This window comes from Pongo abelii, chromosome 23 (assembly GCF_028885655.2).
Source record: "Pongo abelii isolate AG06213 chromosome 23, NHGRI_mPonAbe1-v2.0_pri, whole genome shotgun sequence".
NCBI lineage: Eukaryota > Metazoa > Chordata > Mammalia > Primates > Hominidae > Pongo > Pongo abelii.
In genome coordinates, this window is record NC_085929.1 from 49,252,246 (window position 1) to 49,268,969 (window position 16,724).

The window sequence follows — 16,724 nt, forward strand, 5'->3', positions numbered from 1 at the left end:
ATACCGGAGAGCTCTCTCTTCCCCTCTGCACACACGGAGAGAGGCCTCACCAGAAACCAACTGTGATGGCGCCTTCATCTTGGACTTCAGCCTCCAGAACTGTGAGAAAATAAAAGTCTGTTGCTGAAGCCCCAGTTTGTGGGATCTTGTCACAGTAGCCACCCCTCCCAGAGACTGACCTGCACATCTTCCCCTCCACTCCCCTCTCCTCCCCTCCTCTCATCTCCCTTCTCCTCCCCTCCCCTCCCTTCTCCTCCCCTCCCCTCTCTTCTCCTCCCATCTCCCCTCCCCTTCCTTCCCTTCTCCTCCCCTCCCCTCCCCTCTCCTCTCCTCTCCAGGCACAGGCTACCCGAGGCTAGAGATGGGACAGGAGGATAGGGCGAGTGGGAGCAGCCTGTGAGATCCTCTGGAGAGACCTCGGTGGGGCTGAGAGAGGAGCAGAGGTGGGAGTAGGCACAGGGCCCTACAATTGTAGGAGAACTCCAGGCTCACCGCTTGGCTCAGCCAATCCTCCACCCCCAGCCCATCAGCAGAGGCCCGCCTGCCCCTCTCATCTCATCTCCTGGCACCCCTATCCCCGCTCCTCCTGCTCTATTGTGGCAGCATCTCCCCAAAATGCAACCCCAGGGCCCCGCCCTCAGGCCTCCTGGACCGCCAGCCCTCATGTGGCCCTGCAGCCTCGGTCCCTGAGCCTAGACCCTGAGCCCGGCCCGAAAAAGATATGGAGAACATGACATCACAGTTGACACAAGAGAGTCTCCGATGGCCCCACCCAGGCAGAGACCTCGGATCTCTGTGGAAGGATGAGGTCTGGAGAGCAGCCCCTCCTCTGGGAGGGAACCCCGGGGCAGCCGTGCCTGTCCCCTGTCCCCCCATCCCCCGCAGGGCTGGCGCCAGCCTCTGTCACACCCTTATCTACTCCTGCTGGCATTGCCTGGCAGCAGCGGGGAATCGGGCAGACACGAGCAGTCACCGTCTGTGTCCACTACACACTCCTGCTGATGCGGTGTGGTGAAGACAAGTCTGCCCAGACACAACACCACGAGGCAGGAGGTGGGGGGACCCTGGGGAGGGCGGCCCAAGCCCAGCAGGCACCTGCTTCTGCCGCTGCCTCACTCTGCGGTCCTCGGGCGTGGCTACTGTGGCTGCTGCCCCTGCTGCAATCCCCAGTTCTAGCCATTCTCATTTCTGGGCCTCCAAGGTCATTCATCAGACATATTTGTCTCCACAAATATCCAAGGTTTAATACTCTCTGTATTTGTTTCTAATTCAGGCATCATAAAATTCTGAACTTGCTATGTAGAATATGAAATTGCTACTGGAAGATTGTTTATTAAAAAAAGACTAGAAATTTTTAAATTTCTGGCACAGGTAAGCACTTATATATGTTGAATGAGTGAATGTAAGGACAATAGAATATAATAATTTGGGATCAGATTATTACGCTATCTAAAATTTACCATGAATCCAGTTCGTGAAAAAGTGTTAGTGAAATAATTATATTGATTTAACCTCAACTTTAAAAGTCAATCATTGGGCTGGGCGTGGTGGCTCACGCCTGTAATCCCAGCACTTTGGGAGGCCAAGGTGGTGGATCACCTGAGGTCAGGAGTTCGAGACCAGCCTGACCAACACAGAGAAACCCCGTCTCTACTAAAAATACAAAATTAGCAGGGCGTGTGGCATGTGCCTGTAATCCCAGCTACTCAGGAGCTGAGGCAGGAGAATCATTTGAACCCAGGAGGCGGAGGTTGCAGTGAACTGAGGTTGCACCATTGCTCTCCAGCCTGGGTGACAGAGCGAAACTCCATCTCGAAAAAAAAAAAAAAAAAAAAAAAAAGGGAATCAATGTTACTATCCATGAATTTATCTAAATATTTTCAAATTTATATTATAGTTTCAGACTAGAAATTTTAGAAATAACAATTCTCAAATGTTTATATTATAATGAGAAAACATACTTCTTTTCAAAAACTGCCTTCTTAATATCATTCCTCTAGTTTATGGAAGTAGCTGCTCCAGACAGCCTGCCACTGCTGCAGCAGGGAGGTGCCACCAGGGCTACACGCTCCATGGAGCTGGCAGGAGCCCTGCCCCTTCTGAGTTGCAAGCCTGCAACTTCTGCAGCCACCCAAGTTGTGGCTGCAGATCTGAGGCTTCCTGTGCTCTTTCGGGGCAAGCAGGTAGGAGCCCTGTTCTCCTGGGTGCCGCTGCAGCCACCCAAACTGTGGCTGCAGACCCGGGCCTCCTGCTCCACAGAACAGCCAGGAGCCCTGCCTCCTCCAGACGCACCTGCAGCCACTCAAACTGGTGGCTGCAGCTTCAGGCATCCCTCCACTCTTGGGGGCCTGGGAAGGCCCCCACTGCCTTCACAGGCTCAAAAGTAGCTGCCCCCACTGCCTGGCTTCTCCCTGCTGGTGGCTGTCAACACCCACTCTGATCTCAGAGTAAAGCTGGGCTGAGCAGGGGCCATGAATGGCAGTGGGAGATTCCTGGGCAGAAGCCGGGGGGTACCCGATAAGACCCCACTTTCAGACCAGGGAGGGCCTGAAGGCTGAAGGCCAGGCTGCCAGATCCACAGACCAGAGTGGGGACCTGTGGTACCTCTTCTGAGTGCCCATGCACCAGTTGGCTTGCATTTCCTCCTCTCTGAGGTCCATGAACACCCCAGGCTCAGCCAGAGCAAGGCAGAGGGTGGAGAAACAACTGGAGACTGGATGACCAGCTGCAGAGAGGAGCTACCTTGTCTGCTGAGAGCTGGGAAGTCAACAGGGACCTGCCTGCAGAATGGAGCCACCCACTCCAGGGCCTCCAGGGCCTCCTCCCTATGGAGAGCTGAACACTGGAGGAGATGACCTGCTTACAGAGAGGAGCTGCCCACTGCGGGTCTCCTCTGAGCTGTCCTAAGATTCAATAAAGCTTTTCTTTGTCTTGCTCACCCTCCACTTGTCTGTGTACCTCATTCTTCCTGGACACAGGACAAGAACTCAGGCAAAGGCTGGGATTACAGGCATGAGCCCCTGTGCCTAGCCCAGTACCTTGACTTTGCTGCAATGCATTCTACTTCCTGTACCATTTGTTTATTTTTATTTTTATTTTATCATTATTTTTTGAGAGACAGTCTCACTCTGTCCCCCAGGCTGGAGTGCAGTGGTGTGATACTGGCTCACTGCAACCTTCGCCTCCTGAATTCAAGCAATTCTCCTGCCTCAGCCTCCCAAGTAGCTGGGACTACAGGCACATGCCACCATGCCTGGCTAATTTTTGTGTTTTTAGTAGAGACTGGGTTTTGCCATGTTGGCCAGGATGGTCTCGAACTCCTGACCTCAAGTGATCCACCTGCCCTGGCCTCCCAAAGTATTGAGATTACTGGCGTGAGCCACCACATCTGGCCCAGTAACTTGGCTTTGATGCAATGCATTCAACTTCCTGTATCATTTAAATGTAGTGGAATTGTTATAAAGATTAATGTTATAGGCTGGGTGTGGTGGCTCACACCTGTAATCCCAGCACTTTGGGAGGCCGAGGCAGGCGAATCACAAGGTCAGGAGTTCGAGATCAGCCTGGCCAACATGGTGAAACCCTGTCTCTACTAAAAATACAAAAAATTAGCTGGGTGTGGTGGTGGGCGCCTGTAATCCTAGCTACTTGGGAGGTTGAGGCAGGAGAATTGCTTGAACCCAGGAGACGGAGGTTGCAGTGAGCCAAGATTGTGCCACTGTACTCCAGTCTGGGCAACAATGCGAGACTCTGTTTCAAAAAAAAAAAAAAAGATGAATGTTATACCTCCCAGTCTTCTGGATAATGTTCTCCGTAAGTTTTATACATTGACTACAATGCCAGTGATAGTCAAAGGCAAACTTGTTTCTCATGTACTATGTGACTTCAAGTTAATTCCTTGGCTTCTTTTTTTTTTTGCTGTCCATAAGTTTATTTTCTGTATCTGAAAAATCATCATAGAAAATTGTTTGATTTAGCTCTCAGCAGCCCGCTCCTGAGCTCTGAGGAAGCTTGCCTTCTTTTGAGCTACCTGATCCTTCTTCTGAGCAAGGGACATTTTGGGAAGGTTCCACCTCTCCTTTTTAACTTCTTTCTTGGACTTCTTTTCATAGACTGGATTCTCTAGTATAGCAGCATGAGCTTTCTTATACATCTCCTCCATCATGTCTGGAGTTACGCTGTTCTTTATGTATTGAGAGAACTGTTTCTTGTAAGCATCTTCATCTTCTTCCATTAAGTAGCGCATGTAACCTGCAACATTCTGGCCCATGATGTGCTTGCGGTGTACTTCTGCATTAAATTCCTTGCTTTCAGAATCATAACCAGGGAATCGTTTGGTACTGTGGGGGATAGACAAGCCTCCATCCACAGCTCCCTTCAGGGCGCCAAAAACTTTATTGCCAGTGGTAGTTCTGACAAGGCCTGCATCCATATAGCAGGTGAAGGCACCTGGCTGACCATCAGTGCTTTCCACGTTGTATTCATCGCCAGTCACCTCCACTTGGCCGTCATAGATCTTGTCCATGCCAAACCTATCGAGAAGCCTGCGGGCCAGCAGCAGGCCAGTACAACATGCTGCAGCATAATTTGTTGGGCCAACCTTCACACCATATTTTGGCAGTTCGTGTGCATATGCCGCACAGACTATCATATACCCCTCTATATGGGCATAAGCAATCTGACAAATGATATCTCTGTCAGTTACACAAACAATCATCCTGTACTTGGGTGTGTTGTATTTATTTTTATCCTGTATCACCAAGCGTTTCCGAGCATAGTAATCAGTTTTACCCGCTTGTCGTCTTCTAAATTTCACTTGGTATCTGTTAAAGTAGGCCTTATTCTTAACAACTTTAACGAACCCCATCCTTTGGAACAAAGACCCGCGTCCACGGCTCGACAGAGACCTGCAGGCCCAGCGGCGCTAGGGAGGGGAAAAGGCTACTTGGCTTCTTTGAGCCCAAAAGCCTGAATTTATTATATGATGGGATCAGAATCCTTTGTCTCTGAAATTCTTTTCAACTCTAGTTGTGGGTCATTCTATATTTTAGTCAATAGTTAAGTTATCCATAAAAATGATATATTTCTTCTAAAGCCAAAATAGAAAATCTGTCTTCTTTAAGAGCAATTTCTGGCCGGGCATGGTGGCTTATGCCTGTAATCCCAGCACTTTGGGAGGCCAAGGCAGGTGGATCACCTGAGGGCAGAAGTTCGAGACCAGCCTGGCCAACATAGTGAAACCCCGTCTGTACTAAAAATACAAAAATAAGCCGCTTATGGTGGCTCATGCTTGTAATCCCAGCTACTCGGGAGGCTGAGGCAGGAGAATCGCTTGAACCTGGGAGGCGGAGGTTGCAGTGAGCCGAGATCGTGCCATTGCACTCCAGTCTGGGCAACAAGAATGAAACTCCATCTCAAAATAAATAAATAAATGCAGAAGGAATAATAAAATTAGAAAATTACTTTTTTTTCAAATCCTTTACGAAATGATGAATCTAAGTAATAATCATCAGTGTTGTTTTTTTTTTTTTTAGACGGAGTCTTGCTCTGTCGCCAGGCTGGAGTGCAGTGGCGCAACCTTGGCTCACTGCAACCTCCAACTCCTGGTTCTAAGGAGTTCTCCTGCCTCAGCCTCCCAAGTAGCTGGGACTACAGGCACCCACCACAACACCTAGCTAATTTTTGTATTTTTAGTAGAGACAGGGTTTCACCATGTTGTCCAGGATGGTCTCAAACTCCTGACCTCGTGATCTGCTCCCCTCGGCCTCTTAAGTGCTGGGATTACAGGCGTGAGCCACTGCGCCCAGCCAATCATCAGTGGTTTCTAAAGCCATTGGGTGAAAGATAGATAAGAAACCTTATTACTGTATCTATTGATGAATCAGGCCAACCACATTTGAACCACATTTGATTGATAACAAGACATTATGTGCCCCTTGATGTGGTACCATCGGAAATATATAGAGAATAGAGTATACATATATCAAGTGGCTGGAAGCGATGACTCATACCTGTAATCCCAGCACTTTGGGAGGCCAAGGCGGGCAGATCACCTGAAGTCAGGGGTTCGAGACCAGCCTGGCCAGTATGGTGAAACCCCGTCTGTACTAAAAATATAGAAAATTAGCTGGGGGTGGTAGTGCACACCTGTAGTCCCAGCTACTCAGGAAGCTGCGGCAGGAGAATCACTTGAATCTAGGAGGTAGAGTTTGCAGTGAGCTGAGATCATGCCATTGGACTCCAGCCTAGGCAACAGAGCAAGACTCGTATCAAAAAAAAAAAAAAAAAAAATACAGTATACATATATAAAATATCCTTACCTAAATAAATAATTTTTTTTTTTTTTTTGAGATGGAGTTTTCACTCTTTTTGCCCAGGCTGCAGTGCAATGGTGTGATCTCAGCTCACCACAACCTCTGCTTGCTGGGTTCAAGCAATTCTCCTGCCTCAGTCTCCCAAGTATCTGGGATTACAGGCGCCTGCCACCACGCCCGGCTAATTTTTGTATTTTTAGTAGAGATGAGGTTTTACCATGTTGGTCAGGCTGGTCTCGAACTCCCGACCTCAGGTGATCCGCCGGCCTCGGCCTCCTAAAGTGCTGGGATTACAGGCGTGAGCCACTGCGCCTAGCCTAAATAAATACATTTTAAAAATGGAATCAGAAGCAAGCCTCTAAATCTCTTTTTTTTTTTTTTTTTTTTGAGATGGAATTTGGCTCTTGTTGCCCATGCTGGAGTGCAATGGCATGATTTCAGCTCACCACAATCTCTGTTTCCTGGGTTCAAGTGATTCTCCTGCCTCAGCCCCCCGAGTAGCTGGGATTACAGGCACGCGCCACAACACCCAGCTAATTTTGTATTTTCAGTAGAGACAGGTTTCTCCATGTTGGTCCAGCTGGTCTCGAACTCCCGACCTCATGTGATCCGTTCGCCTTGGCCTCCCAAAGTGCTGGGATTACAGGTGTGAGCCACCATGCCCGGCAATAAGCCTCTAAATCTTACTATCAGTTTATCAGAAATACTATCCTGTATTCATTAAAATGAGAACACTTAGTGAGTCTGACCTTATCAAACTTAGTGACAAGGTAGAATACTGTAAACTCTGCCAGGCACGGTCACTCACACCTGTAATCCCAGTACTTTGGGAGGCCGAGGCAGGAGGATCACCTGAGGTCAGGAGTTTGAAACCAGCCTGGCCAACATGGTGAAACCCCGTCTCTACTAAAAATACAAAAATTAGCTGGGCGTGGTGGTGGGTGTCTGTAAACTCAGCTACTTGGGAGGCTGAGGCAGGAGAATCGCTTGAAACTGGGAGGCGGAGGTTGCAGTGAGCCGAGATCACGCCACTGCACTCTAGCCTGCGCGACAAGAGTGAAACTGCATCTCAAAAATCAAAACAAAACAAAAAAAACACAAAAAACAAAACATTGGCAACTCTCCCACCCTGCTGATAGGAGGGCAAATTGTCCTACACAGTTTGAATTTGACAACACATACAAAATGGGAAAAATCATCCCCTTGCCACTAGATGGCGCTTACTGGCTTTCGAGTACTTTATCGTATATATTGTCTTCTGTTATATTGCTGCCTTTCTCTTTTTACTTCTGATGGATCACTGGAGGAAGGGGCTGGGCACTAGGGATTAGAGCCTCACAAGAATGCTGTAATCTGGATCCCAACAGCCATATCTGCTGTGGAACCATGTTGCCCCAGGGGATGCATCTCTGAGCGTTGCTGTCTTTCCTAGCCACTTACATTATTCAGTTCCTTAGCAATATCTATTTCTGATACTGTGTTAAGGGTCTTTTTCTGAAGAATATACATTTTAATGCCTTATTTTTAATTATTTCACATAATATCTGTGCTATTTAACTTTTCTCTTTTTTATTATTATATATTTTTTAATTTATTTTTTGAGACAAAGTCTAGCTCTGTCGCCCAGGCTGGAGTGCAGTGGCGCAATCTTGGCTCACTGCAACCTCTGCCTCCTGGGTTCAAGTGATCCTCCTGCCTCAGCCTCCCAAGTAGCTGGGATTACAGGTGTGTGTTACTAAGCCCGACTAATTTTGTATTTTTAATAGAGACAGGGTTTCTTCATGTTGGTGAGGTTGGTCTCGAACTCCCGACCTCACGTGATCCACCTGCCTCAGCCTCCCAAAGTGCTGGGATTACATGCGTGAGCCACCGCACCCAGCCTATTGAAGCATTCTATTCAAAATATTCCTATTCTTTTTCAAAAATATTAATTGCCCATCCCTGGGGTAATATCACACTTCCTGCTCCACAGAAACCAGGTTTGGAGACATAATTTGTTTTAGCCAATAGTATATGGGCAGAAGTTATGTTTGTCACTTCCAAGCAGAAGCTTCAAGAGCCAGAATGTGACTTGCTGTGGGGTTTTTGGTTTGTTTTTCTTTTTCCCTGCTATGAGTTCAGTCATGTTCTAGAGGCTGTTTTATCAGCTTGGGTCCCAACGTGAAAATATTGGCCATCTACAGTGGACCTGAATGAGAAGTAAACCTTTATTTCTGTAAGCTGATGAGATGTTGGAGCCATTTGTTACTGCAGCATAATGTATCATATCCTGACTGATTTACTGGCCATTTCTTAAACATCCTTTCAGACTAGTCATGACCTCTATGAGGTTCTGCACATGCATGGCTGCCTAACAGTTAATGATACAAGTAAACGTTTTGTCTGGGTGATATGGATTGGATCTGTATCCCCACCCAAGTCTCATGATCCACTGTAATCCCCAGTGTTGGAGGCAGGGCTCGGGGGAAGGCCATTGGATCATGGGGCAGAGTTCTCGTGAATGGATTAGTACCATCCCTCTTGGTACTGGATAGTGAGATCTCACAAGATCTGGCTGTTTAAAAGCAGATAACACCTCCTGTCTCTCTCTCTCTCTCAGTCCTGCACCTGCCATGGAAGACTCATGCTCCCACTTGCCTTCTGCCTTCTGCTTTGAAGCTCTTGAGGCCTCCCCAGAAGCAGAAGCCACTATGCTGTGTGTACAGCCTGCAGAACCATGAGCCAATTAAAGCTCTTTTCCTTATAAATTACCCAGTCTCAGTTATTTCTTTATAGCAGTTCAAGAACTGACGAATACATTGGGAACGGCTCCATTGCATGCCCCCCCCACCTTTTTTTTTTTGAGACTGAGTTTCACTGTTGCCCAGGCTGGAGTGCAATGGTGCAATCTTGGCTCACTGCAACCTCCATCTCCTGGGTTCAAGCAATTCTCCTGCCTCAGCCTCCTGAGTAGCTGGGATTACAGGCACCCGCCACCACTCCCGGCTAATTTTTGTATTTTTAGTGGAGACGGGGTTTCACCATGTTGGTCAGGCTGGTCTCAAACTCCCGACCTCAGGTGATCCACCTACCTTGGTCTCCCAAAGTGCTGGGATTACAGGCATGAGCTACCGCACCCGGCCCATTGCATGACTTTTGGCAAAAAAAAACAGGTTCTGCCCCCAACTAAGGAAGCCAAAAAGAGCAGATATTTGCTCTCCTAGAGTCCTTACAGCTAGAGAAGTGCGACGTGACTCCTATCCACTCCAGCCTGGGCGACAGAGTGAGACTCTGTCTCAAAAACAAACAAACAAAAACAACAACAAATAAAACCCCAGAAAAGAAAAAATAAGAGTCCATGAAAATATTATTTCAAATTCATCCTTGGCAGGAATTTAAATTGTTCTCCTCCATATAGATTGTTGTGAAAACACATTAATACTCTTTTTCCCTGGTGCAGAAGGAGGGAATACAAAACCATTTTTTTTTTTTTTTGAGATGGAGTCTCGCTCTGTCGCCCAGGCTGGAGTGCAGTGGCACGATCTCGGCTCACTGCAAGCTCCACTTCCCGGGTTCACGCCATTCTCCTGCCTCAGCCTCCCGAGTAGCTGGGACTACAGGTGCCCGCCACCACGCCCAGCTAATTTTTCGTATTTTTAGTAGAGACAGGGTTTCACCGTGTTAGCCAGGATGGTCTCGATCTCCTGACCTCATGATCCGCCTGCCTTGGCCTCCCAAAGTGCTGGGATTACAGGCGTGAGCCACCGCGCCCAGCCTAGAAAACCACTTCTATACTGCCTATCTCCATGCATTGACTCACACTCTGCTTTTTGGATCATTTTCTTCGGAAAAAGTTTCTCATAGTGTGTCCTGACTTTTTAAAAAGTTGTGTATTAAAAGCATTTAAACATGTCCGGGCGAGGTCGGAGGCTGATGCGGGTGGATCACCTGAGGTCAGGAGTTCAAGACCAGCCTGACCAACATGGCAAAACCCTGGCTCTACTAAAAATACAAAAATTAGCCAGTTGTGGTGGCTCACACTTGTAGTTCCAGTTACTTGGGAGACTGAGGCACAAGAATCTCTTGAACCCAGGAGGCAGAAGTTGCAGTGAGCCAAGATCACGCCACTGCACTCCAGTCTGGGTGACAGAGTGAGACTGTGTCTCAAAAAACAAAAACAGGCTGGGCGCGGTGGCTCACTCCTGTAATCCCAGCCCTTTGGGAGGCCAAGGCGGGCAGATCACGAGGTCAGAGGATCAAGACCATCCTGGCTAACACGGTGAAACCCCGTCTCTACTAAAAATACAAAAAAAATTAGCCGGGTGTGGTGGCGGGCGCCTGTAGTCCCAGCTACTCGGGAGGCTGAGGCAGGAGAATGGAGTGAACCCGTAAGGCAGAGCTTGTAGTGAGCCGAGATCGCGCCACTGCACTCCAGCCTGGGCGACAGAGCAAGACTCCGTCTCAAAAAAAAAAAAAAAAAAAAAGGACTTAAACACACTGACAGATACTGAAGAATGCAGAAAATGGTATGAATGTGAATATCTGCCTTTATACCGTGTACTAGTGGCAGCAGACCCAAACAAAACCGAAGTGCTTTGTTTTGATCACATTCATTGGGCTTCAGATGTCAACTGGGAACAGCTTTGGCTTGTGTTTGCAGCTTTTCCTCTGTTGCCTCTCCTACCCTTAGCTTAATAACAGTGATCTAGTCCTGTTAAACCTGGGTGTGGACTCATGCCATGACTGACTTGCTTCTCTACCCTTTAGCTTTTCTAGTGCCGTATTTGCCTTGCCTAGAATATCCTGCCTGCCATATCTGATTCCTTAAGACTCATACTCAGGCCAGGTGCAGTGGCTCACTCCTGTAATCCCAGCACTTTGGGAGGCCAAGGCGAGCAGATCACCTAAGGTCAGGAGTTCAAGACCAGACTGGATAATATGGCGAAACCCTGTCTCTACTAAAAATACAAAAATTAGCCGGGCATAGTGGTGGGCGCCTGTAATCTCAGCTACTCGGGAGGCTGAGGCAGGAGAATTGCTTGCATCCGTGGCACTGAGGCACCTTCTCTCCTGCATGGACCCCTAACCCCCTGCTCTGTCGGATGACAGACACCAAAGACCATGCTGCTTCTCTGCAGCCATCTGATGACACCATGTTACCTGGCAGTGTCCATTCCCCTGGTGCCAGTCTCAGCAGCATGGCGGCATCTCAGGTGGGTGCCTTCTCCCCATCTGCCCACTGCCCTCCTGTACTTACTATGGATTCTCCTCTCCTTTCACAGGTAGCTTGTTCCCTAGCGCCAAGTGCCCTTCCTGGGACCGGGCTGGTGGAAGGCTCACACTGGGATTTTCCTTGTGGTCTGGGGAGATGGAAGATTGTTGGAATGAGCTTGGGAGCTTGGCTCACCCCGTCCTGGGTGATTCTTACCAGAAATTGAATGACCATCTCATATGTTTCTTCCCACACAGAATCATGATGCTGACACTGGCCTCAATCTCATGGATGAAACCAAGTGTCTCCTATCGGGGCAGCAGTCTAGGCCAAGGGAGTCAGGGAAGCCGCTGCCCATGACCTCTTTTCCATCGAGCCACCTGCACTCCTCACCCCTGTGTCTCCACCTCCAGGATTTCTCATCGACCGAGAGCCTGCGACAACTCTCCCAACAACTCAAGTCTTGTTTGTGAGGTACCTCAGGAATTGAGGGGGGTGTGGGGGGAAGGAAAGTATGATAGAAACTGAGGCAGGGATTCACGAGAGAGAGGGGAGATCCTGGGACCAGCTGATTTGCTGGGCAGTGTCGAGGAAGTCGCCTCTTCCCTGAGCCTTCTCCCTGGAAGCTGTTCACAGGGAGGAGTTGGACCCCGTGACTGGTTTCATCATTTTATGCTGCCGCAGAAGCACCGGATGAGAGTTGCTCAGGAGGGAGGGATGGTGGGGAGATAAGAACCATGAGAGACGTTGGCACAAAGGGGTTACGGGACGAAGGGTCCAAGTTAGGCAGAAAAGAAAATGTTGCCAGTTGATGGGGAAGAAAGGAAGTCAGAGGGCTTAGACACTGGGGGACAGAACATCTCAGGAGCAATCTCCTCTCTCGTAGTCAACAACATTTGTCAAAGGGGAGGGCCCTGCATCGTCTGCTAACCTGAAGGATCTGGAGGTGAGAGTGCCGGAGCCATAGCCCAGTGTCCCTGCAGCCCAGCCCTCCAACCTCCTCCCATAGCAGGGCCTGGGTGCCCCTCTGCCAGCTGAGACAGCCCACACAACCCCCAGCCCTAATGCCTCCTCCCACAGCGCAGGCTGGGTGCCCCTCTGCCAGCTGAGACAGCCCACACAACCCCCAGCCCTAATGATTGCTCTACCTGTCCCCGCAGTCCCCTTCCACCTCCTCCTCTCTGCATGCACCTCAGGATGAGAGGCTGCGGGAGCAGGAGGAGGAGAAGAGGCTGCAGGAGCTGGGCACAAGGCTGAGCTCTGGGGGAGCAGGCGAAGGCGCACGTGCAAACCCTGGAGGCATGCAGACCCAGCTCACCACCGTCAGCTGCGTGCTTTCCTAGAACCATGAGCTCGAGGAGCAGCTGGCCGAGTTGCAGAGCGGCTTCGAGGAGCCGGTGCTCGGCCCCACCTGGGGAGCCTCCCCTTCTCCCTAGTCCTCTGGGTCTTTGTTTCCCCACCTGTGAAATAGGGCGTTGTAGCCCTCACGTGAAATGGTACTTCTGAAGGCACCTGTGAGCCAGAGCCCTGCCCCAATGGCTGTGGGGTAGGGGGGATGGTTTTTCTCTAACCTGCCTCCACCCTTCCTGGGGCCATGGGCGGCAGAAGGCAGACACCAAGTTCTGGGGTCTCCAGCTGCAGTGGGTGGCCACTGATTGCTTCTCTGTGTCCAGAACAAGGAGAACATGGAGATGGCCAGTCTGCTGCAGTCGGAGCTGCATGGCAAGAAGGAGCTGCAGGAGAAGCTGGGCTGAAGGAGACGGTAACCCTGCCCCATCCAAGAAGGGCTAGGAGGTGGGTACCAGCCCCTGGGGAGGGGAGGTATGAGGTCACAGGCAGCTCTAGCAAGGGGGACAGTGACCCCAGCACCCTCCAGGGCAGTCCTGTGACTGTTTCTCGCTTCCTGCCCTCTGACTTCTAGAGGTGGGTAGCCCCGGGTGTGGACATCATCATACTGAATAGGGGCATGGAGCTGTCCAGTTATAGGGAAAGAGACAGTGGTATAAGAGGCTCCTCAGATTCAAACTGGATCCCGGCTTCGGCTCCACTGGTCACCATTCAACTACTTTGCATCTCTAAGTCTTGGTTTCATTAGTTTAAAAAGGAAGTTAGCATCTTCCTCGCAGAGGTGCTGAGGATTAAGTGGGATAATACGTGGAAAGCATTAGGCATGTTGCACACTTTAGCAGATGGTGCTTGACTCCCTCTGCGTTTCCACCAGTCTGTGGCCTACGGTTCAAATGGTGGGAAGAAGGCTGTCAGATCTGAGGCTGGGGAAGGAGGCATGGAGCTCTAGGCAAGGGAGGCCGTCACTGAGGCCTAGAGCAAGGGGCCAGGGGCGGTGAAAGAGTCCCACAGAGCCCTCGCTACCTTATTTATGGGCCCAGAATGTGGAAGCCAGCCACCACCTGCCTTTACGCCCAGGGTCTTCCTGCAGGTGGAAATGAAGAGCCAAGAGGCTCAGAGTCTGCAGGGAGACCAATACCTGGGACACCTGCAGCAGTACTCAGGGCACTGACTTCCATCCAGCCCAGGCGTCTTCCGTTCAGTCCCCCTGCCTGCCTCACTGGTCTGTGCCTCCGGAGTGCCGGCTGTGCCGCAGGCTCCCTCCAGGCTGAGTTTGTGGCCCTGCCCCATCATGGCCAGAGCCGGCTTCACAGGATGAGAGCCAGCTAAGCTCCAGGAGCTTTCCAGGAAGTGTCCCTTGGAAAGGTGAAAGGTGTCCCTTTTCACCGCTCCCAACAGCACCCTAGTAATGGCGTGGCCCTTCCCCTCCCCTGAGCTCCACGGAGAAGACAACCAGCAGGGGAGACATTCCCTGTTATCAAGAAATGAGTTTGATTCCCAGCCGAGGGACAGCAGGACTGGTAGAGACTGTCAGGCCACACGGCTGCCTGCACAGCACCCCAATGCTTGGCGGGGGGCAGGAGGGGTGGCGGGAGCTGGCTGTCAACAGGCCGGGCACGGCAGGGAGGATCACTGGAGGCGGCGCATTTTGGAGGGGGGATGTCGGGGGACAGCGTTCTCTTGTAGTGGGACCCCAAGACTCCACAAGGACAGCACGGTGACTGATTCCCAGCGCTAGAGGTGAGGCGGTCGGCCATGTGTAGGTGTGTCTATATGAGTATTGATATTTATAGAACAGGGCAGGGTGTACAACAGAGGCACAAGTTTTCACCAGTGGTCACACCTGGATGTGTCAGCTCACCACGACAGCAGACTAAGTCACAGATGAAGGGGGCTGGCTTTGGGGCTGGGGGAGCCACTGTTAAGTCACAGAGCAACCGTCCAGGCAGGCTTGGAAAGGGAGGTTGCCGAGAAGAGGAGGGATCTGTTTAGAGGTCGAAGGGCCTGGGGCTCTCAGGATGGGAGGGACTTGCTTAACCCGATCGATCAGCTGGCAGTTGGACAGAAAGCAGAGAAAAAAGCAAGGAGAGCTGGTAAGGCAAGTGCAGCACACGCCGCCGCAGCAGTGGTGGGAGGGCCCGGGAGGGGAGGGGAGGGGAGGGAAGGGTGCACGTGCGGGTGTGGCAAAGTTCCTGGAAAGCAGGGGCTGGAAGAGAAAGGGGAGGATGATAGAGGGAGGATCCGGAGCTTCACAGGTAGCGCCTGGGGGCTGCGGCGGCCCTCCCGACCCCCCCCACACTGGCCTTTCCCACGGCACCCAGGCAGTGCACCCACAGTTCAGACCGATCTCAGCCCCCTCGGGCTTCCCTCTTCTCTGGTCACCCTGTCTTCCAACCCACTGGCTCAGGGCCACCCCTCGCCATGAAGAGCCCCACACAACAGCCACCAGGCCTGATAGAGAAAGAACACTGCTTGAACCAGGAGGGTGAAGCTAAAAGGGGTCAGAAACCCCAAGACCCTCTGAAGGGACCCTGGGGAAGCAGGAAGGGCAGGCAGCCGGATGCCAGTGGCCATAGACTTGTAAGTCTAAGGGGGGAGCCTCTGCTGGTCGGGGGGCTGCAGGTGAGGCTGGGCCCTTGTTGCCGGGAAAAGCAGAAGAGCGAGAGTCAGTGGCCGGGGAAATGGGCGGGCTCACTGGGCAGAGCTCAGCCGGGCCAGCAGGCACTGTGGTCCCCTTAGCTGAATAGCATAGGCAACTCCTGGGAGCAACAGGTCAAGGTGTGTGAGCCATCATCTGACTACAGTCCTTCTGCTGGGGCCAGGGACAGTGCCTTCAGTCACACGCTAGCAGGTATGTCAGTACCAGGAGGGAGGCAAGACCCCACTTCTATAAAAAAAAAAAAAAAACAGGCACGATGGCTCACACCTGTAATCCCAGCACTTTGGGAAGTTGAGGCAGGTGGATCACAAGATCAAGAGTTTGAGACGAGCCTGGCCAACATGGTGAAACCCCATCTCTACTAAAGATAGAAAAATTAGCCAGGCATGGTGGCAGGTGCCTGTAATCCCAGCTATTTGGGAGGCTGAGGCAGGAGAATTGCTTGAACCTGGGAGGCGGAGGTTGCAGTGAGGTGAGATCATGCCATTGCACTCCAGCCTGGGCAACAAGAGCAAAACTCTGTCTCAAAAAAAATAAAAAATAAAAGAAGATAAATTAGCCCAGTGTAGTGGTGCACACCTGTGGTTCCAACTACTTAGGAGGCTGAGGTGGGAGGATCGCTTGAGCCCAGGAGGTTGAGGCCGCAGTGGGCCATGAGTGCTCCACTGCACTCCAGCCTGGGCAACAGAGCAAGACCATGCCTCAAAAAAAAAAAAAAAAAAAAAACAAGGAGGAGGGAGATTACATCTTGATTTTCCCTACACTTTAATTGAAATTCAGCATTTCCTTCCATGGTGGATGTTGCTGGGAACAAACATCATTAGTGTTAGCAGCACCTGTTACCTTGTCACCAATAGAAATCAGATATTTTCATGTTACACTGCAGCTGTTGCAGACATCTTGAGATATCATTTTTGCTCATTATTACCTCAAAATTATAGTAATTAGACCCAACTCTGGATCTTGTCATTTAATGTGCCAGTAAAGCATATCATGTAATATCACAAATATTTTCATAAACTCTATATGATTTATATACATTGCTCTCTGTATTTTATTTTGTGCACTTAAAATAAAAATCTGAGGCCAGGCCAGGTGCGGTGACTCACGCCTGTAATCCCAGCACTTTGGGAGGCCGAGGTGGGTGGATCACAAGGTCAGGAGATCGAGACCATTCTGGCCAAGATGGTGAAACCCCATCTCTACTAAAAAT

The 16,724-nt window shown here is 50.5% G+C and overlaps 1 protein-coding gene and 1 long non-coding RNA gene across 2 annotated transcripts; one reads left to right on the forward strand and one right to left on the reverse strand.

The window, feature by feature from the left end:
- Positions 1-3,943: 3,943 nt before the first annotated feature.
- On the reverse strand, positions 3,944-4,885 carry LOC100431484 (large ribosomal subunit protein uL18-like). The gene has a single exon (XM_063723100.1). It carries the CDS (start codon positions 4,865-4,867, stop codon positions 3,974-3,976), a length of 894 nt encoding a protein of 297 aa, XP_063579170.1. The 5' UTR covers positions 4,868-4,885; the 3' UTR covers positions 3,944-3,973.
- Positions 4,886-14,821: 9,936 nt separating this feature from the next.
- LOC134761173 (uncharacterized) lies at positions 14,822-16,028 on the forward strand. Its single transcript, XR_010139477.1, has 2 exons — positions 14,822-14,945; positions 15,592-16,028. It is a non-coding gene; the product is annotated as an uncharacterized LOC134761173 (long non-coding RNA).
- Positions 16,029-16,724: the final 696 nt, after the last annotated feature.